The sequence below is a fragment of the Ambystoma mexicanum genome, chromosome 3p (assembly GCF_040938575.1).
Source record: "Ambystoma mexicanum isolate Mex_15411 chromosome 3p, UKY_AmexF1_1, whole genome shotgun sequence".
Lineage (NCBI taxonomy): Eukaryota > Metazoa > Chordata > Amphibia > Caudata > Ambystomatidae > Ambystoma > Ambystoma mexicanum.
Genome location: NC_090925.1, coordinates 1,082,481,774 through 1,082,487,572, shown reverse-complemented (window position 1 = coordinate 1,082,487,572; position 5,799 = coordinate 1,082,481,774). Strand labels below are relative to the sequence as shown.

Sequence of the window (5,799 nt, the reverse complement as noted above, 5' to 3'; positions counted from 1 at the left end):
AGGTTGGAGGGTTCAGTAGCCAAGTCTCTTGAAGACATATCAGGTCATAGGTTCTTAAGTTGACTTCACCTGGGTCCATGAGGTGTGAGAATCCATGTGTGTTCCATGATCCCAGAGTTGTTAAGTTTGGTCTTTGTTCTGGTTTCTATGCTCATTTTGGATCCGTCTGGATTCAGTGAGCTGTTTTCGTTGCTAGTATCTTCTAGGCTCCGCTAGCACTTTGGGTAGCCATTCCCAGCTGCTTTTCTCTATTTTCCTTTTGTTATCCTCATTCTGGTGTGATTGATCGGCTGGGGTTGGATGTCAGCTCTCCTTTGACTTCGCGATATTTGGCTGTGACATTTGCTATTGCTGCGTCCGACAGTTTTAAGCTCTTGCCCTCTTGGGTCAGTTCAATTTGTTGGTTCATGAAGTAAGGTGCGGGAGTTGGTGGTATCTCCCAACCAGTTTGTAGAATGTTATGATCACTTTTAGAGGTTCTTCTGACCTTTAAGGTTGTAGTTAGTGCTAGTATTGATCTTGAAACATAAATGTGGTCTATGTTGGCTCTCAAAACATCTTTTTCCCAGGTCGAGATCTCCATATTTTCTTTTGTTCTTAAGTTTTGAAGGTTGTGCAGGTCTCGTGATAGTAAAAGGCGATCTAACTTAATTCCTCTCTGGGCGGCAGCCTTGCTCTTGATGTTGTGCCTGGGCGTTTCTTTTATAGGACCACAGCTGATTGCATTCATATCTCCACATAGCACCGTTTGGCCAATGAGCTTTTTAACTGATGCTTCGTCAATCGTACGTTCCAGTTCGCTTAAGAAGGTTTTATCTGGTTGGGCTTTTGGGCTCCAGTATGTCATAATTAGCAGTAGGAGTGTTTTTTTTCCCTTTCTGTTGCTTCTATGTAGGGTTGGTTTCCAGAGATCGTCACGGCTAAGAAGAAGGTGTCTTTCCTTTCAATGGATTCCAGCTTGTATCCACTGCCTGATCTTATTCCAATTAGCAGTCCTGCTGCTGGTCGTCCCTTGTTGCCTTTTGTTGCTGGGGAAGTTATTATTTCGTAGCCATCAACGGTTGGAGGGTTCAGTAGCCAAGTCTCTTGAAGACATATCAGGTCATAGGTTCCTAAAATGACTTCACATGGGTCCATGAGGTGTGAGAATCCACGTGTGTTCCATGATCCCAGAGTTGTTAAGTTTGGTCTTTGTTCTGGTGTTCTATGCTCATTCTGGATCCGTCTGGATTCAGTGAGCTGTTTTCGTTGCTAGTATCTTCTAGGCTCCGCTAGCACTTTGGGTAGCCATTCCCAGCTGCTTTTCTCTATTTTCCTTTCGTTATCCTCATTCTGGTGTGATTGATCGGCTGGGGTTCAAGATGGTTGTTCCCTGTCGATTGTGATGTTCCAGTTTTGTAGTGGTCCTTTTGGTAGGTGCTCTTCTTCATTATACGTGTTTTTGTACTCTCTGATGTAGCGATTTTTGTGATCTTCTTTTATTCGCTGGTATTCCGTTCTTGAGGTGAATTTTTTCTTATACTCTATTTTTCATAACGAGGTAGTTTGGTTCCTGGGTCTTTTGTTTTGTTCTTCTCTCTAGTTTTCTCTTCGGGATCTATATGTTGATCTGTTTTTGTTATTGTGGTCCCAAGTGTCGTCACATTTCCACATTCTATATGTATTAGAGTCCTTGTTTCTTCTGTCGTGATTGCGCGCTTTAGGGGCTTCTATGTGGATCCTCTCTTGCTCTTGTTGTCGGGCTGAGTCTTTGTAAGTTCGTCTTTCGTCTCTGTCTTTTGAACCTTCTTCCGTGATTCTTGTGGAGAATGTCGGGCTCAGATCATAGCCCATAGCACGTAGTTGGTCTCTGGCTTCTGAGATCCTTCTTTTCACCCACTTAGATGATATATGAAGGTATACTCTGTCTGTGTGGTTGTTATCCATAAATTCTATGATGTCTATGTCATCTGTTTTGATGTTTTTCAGATCTTCTATGTGTGTTAATAGTTTTAGCGTGTTTTTCCTGTTCAGGATCACCTTTCCTCCCTCCGCTAGGAGTTTTTCTAGTTTGAAGGTTCTTGTGTTTGTTGATCTCTTGTTTCTTGTCGTTTGCGATCTTTTTGTTTCTCTCGAGCTGTGTAAGGGCTCTTCTTTCCTTATGTCTAGTTTTGTTTTCTTTGTAATCGACTCCAGGTATGATGTTCTTCTACTGTCGGGCCTTTGTTTGTCGTATGCGCTTTCTTTGCGCCGGTCTTTATTTGAGACCGATCTTCTCTGGTACCCTGACCTGCTCCTGTTGTTGTGGCGGCGGGGCTTTGATGTTTCCCGGCCCCTTATACGTTTTTCCAGTGTTCTTGTCCTTTTGAGGTTGTTGTTATTGGCCTCCCACTGGTTGGTGTCTGTGTTTTTGGCACAGGGTTTGGGTTCCCTTTTATGTACTTTTCTTGCTGTACTAATTCTGGTTTTATCTTGGTGTGTCGGCTGCGATCGATTGTCTCGACTCTCTAGGTTCATTATTTTCTTTCTTTTCTGGTCCAGGGTTTCAAGGATTGGAGATTCCGGAGGCGCTGTTAGGGAGTTTTTTTCTTCGGTTGGTTGTTGGAGATTGGTTCTAATGTCGCCGGCTGGGTTCCTTTTTCTGTATTGGCGTCCTGCCCCTTTTCTGCATCTTCTGTAAGGTATTGGCTGATGTTTAGTAAGTCTGAGATTGACGGATCCTTTTCCTCTCCCACGCTGTCTTCTAACTCCGAAGTCTTGTGTGTTACCTCTCTTGGTTCAGGGGCTTCCGCTTTATGTTTTGGAAGCGTGAGCGATCTAGTTTCTGTTGACTGTGTGTTTTCCACATTGTCTTCTTGTGTGGTAGTCCATTTTAAGGTTTCTTGTTTCTTCACTTGTGTTTTCTGGTCCTCTTTTGTTGTTCGCTGAGTGGACCCCTTGGTCAGTTTAAGTATTGGTGTAGCGTTTAGGGTAATTTTTTTGAGAATTGGTTTAGTTGCAACTTCTTTTTGTAGTTTTGAGCAGTTCTGAGATTTGTCTGTTAGAGGTTTCGAGTTAGTATCTTTTTTACGGTCCCAGTGCTTATGTATGAGGCTCCATGCCTCATAGGTAAGTACTGGGATGAGGACGAGTGAGGCTAGGAGTAATAAAGATTACAGGTAGCTAAATCAGGCATTACCTTCATGTACCTCTACCTCATCCCAGCACTTGTGTATGAGGCATAGTGCCTCATAAACAAGTACTGTCTCATACGGCAGTACTGGGATGAGGAAGAATAGGACTAGGAGTAATGAAGAGTACCAATAAGTAATCAAGGCCTTCAACACAAGTAGTGGTGCAACACCATTGAACTGACTGGGCTTCAGCACATTCCTCCACCCCCCCCGAAATTTTGGGCTATGTTGACTTGACCTGGCTGACCTACAGAGCAGTTACCGGACAGAAAAGAACACAGATGTTAAACGGCACCTAGGTTTCTCTGTTAACAAGGGCCCGGCCCAGCAATTACTAATGTACAGCATTGCACTGTATCTGCATTCAAATGCCACATTTTTTAAGCAATTGAAATTGTGATGTGGGTTTAGTACCTGCATGCCAGGGGCGTGATTGGAAGGGTAGAGAGGGAACAGGAGACCAGTAATTCTCACAGCAGTCCATAAGTGGGTGCTTTCAGACGTAAAGGACAGAGTTAACTGCTTGTAACATTGAAGCTGCACTAGAATAGTCTCATTAAAATGCGTAAAGAAATTAGATGCCCCCGCACAAATAAGTTTACTCCTCCCCACCACACTTGAAGTTAGCACCTCTCCCAACATTTGAAGGGTTAGCCCCCCTGAAATGTCGGTTTTGTTGCACCCCTGAACACAAGCACACACACCATGCACCATATATACACACGCACACCCATCCATCCATATATTTAGGTGTGCACTCTTTCACCATGCAGGCACACCCAGGCAGCCACCCATACATTTAAGTGTGCACCCTTTCACCATACAGGCACACACACCCAGGCACCCACCCATACATTTAAGTGTGCACCCTTTCACCATACAGGCACACACACCCAGGCACCCACCCATACATTTAAGTGTGCACCCTTTCACCATACAGGCACACCCAGCCGCCCATACATTTGTGTCCACCCTTTCACCATACACTCACACAGGCAGCCACCTATACATTTAAATGTGTACCCTATCACCATACACTCACATAGACAGTCACCTATACATTTAAGTATGCAGCCATTCACCATACAGGCACACCCAGGCAGCCACCCATACATTTCAGTGTGCACTCTTTCAGCATACACTCACACACGCACACGTCATGGGGTTGTAGGGAGTCATAATACTTCAAAAATAAATTGTTTCTTTTTGAAGTCACTCTGACATCATAAAGAAATTATTTCTGTTAAGGACTGAAGTATAACGGAAATAATTTCTTTATGCAGGCAGAGGGACTTCAAAAATAAACTATTTATTTTTGAAGTCATAGGGCTTCCCCCACCCCATGACATGGAGGCCTCCAGCATAGGGTCTTCATGTCATGGGGTGGGGGTAGCCCCCTGACTTCAAAAAGAAAGTTTATTTTTTATTCACTCTGCCTTCATAAAGAAATTATTTCTGTTACATGAATACATTCTTTATAAATGCAGAGTGAATTCAAAAAGAAATGTTTTAAAAAAATAAAAATTCAAAATATTTTTTTTACATTTTTTTTTTACTCCAAGTGGGGCCCCCTCCCAGGACGCGGGTCCCCCGCGCTGTGGGAGCTGCGGGGGCCCATGTTACACCAGTGGATGCCCCCAGGCTTAGGCACTTTACAAATGTTAACATAAATAAATAAATCACCTGCACACACAGCTGTGTCGATAGCAATTTCGCATTCATTGCAGAAGATGAATGCTGATTTGCGCGGCGCTATGTGGCTGCTTGGGAACGGACCTCATGCTCCAAGAACACTAGTCAAATAAAGATAAGCCAACTAGTGCCCGAGATACAGGCTCGTACTGGCCTATAGGGCAACAGGCCCATGGCCAAACCAAAAACGCTAAATGCTGGTGTGGGGGCGGTTTTTTTAAAATCAAAGTGGGCTACTTTTTGCACCAGTGTGGGCCAGTTTGATGAATTACTTAACCATGCGGCTAGTTGTTTTGACCAGTTTATAAAAAAACTCCCCCTTGGGTACTATTCAAACAGTGTCACAAAAGGAATGAATTTCCATTTGCAACTGTGGGAAACTTTTTCATTGAAAGCCGAGACAATGTTATGGCCCAGTCCCACCCTGCCCAGATAGCGCAGCAATATGTGAGACTGGAGCAGTGGTGTGCATTAGACTGCCCTTCAGGACATGATTTATGGCCTCTCAAATCACCTGAGTTAATGATGAAGTGTTGCCTGGCATAAAGTCCGTTTTTCTCTTTGCATCATGATACCTGGGGTTGTACTTCTATTAAAAACATGATTTCAGCAATGCCATTGCAAGGCAGCGTTTCACACGTGTTACAGCTAAAAATAGATGAATAAATAAGAATTACACCTCAAAGCCCCAACTTTTTTTTTACTAGAGTATTCAGAGCAGGACTTAGATTCGAATCCCAAACAAAAAACAAAGGTGCCCTTCTTTGCCATGCAGGGATGGTGCTCCAAGTTACAAAACGTGATGGAGCGATTTTCCCGAAAAGTAGAGGAACATCGTATGTTTTTGTTCCCGCCCACTTCGAGCCCTGGCTGCCTGCCTCTGGTCTGGCCACGCCCTCTTCCCCACCGGCCTGCCCGTCAAGCCTTGCGACGCATGCCGTTTCCTCTGGTCCTT

At 44.1% G+C, this 5,799-nt stretch overlaps 1 protein-coding gene across 1 annotated transcript; it reads right to left on the bottom strand.

The window, feature by feature from the left end:
- Positions 1-1,578: 1,578 nt before the first annotated feature.
- LOC138580028 (arginine and glutamate-rich protein 1-like) lies at positions 1,579-2,496 on the bottom strand. The gene has a single exon (XM_069650261.1). The coding sequence runs from the start codon at positions 2,494-2,496 to the stop codon at positions 1,579-1,581; it is 918 nt and encodes a 305-aa protein (XP_069506362.1).
- Between the last annotated feature and the right edge of the window lie 3,303 nt (positions 2,497-5,799).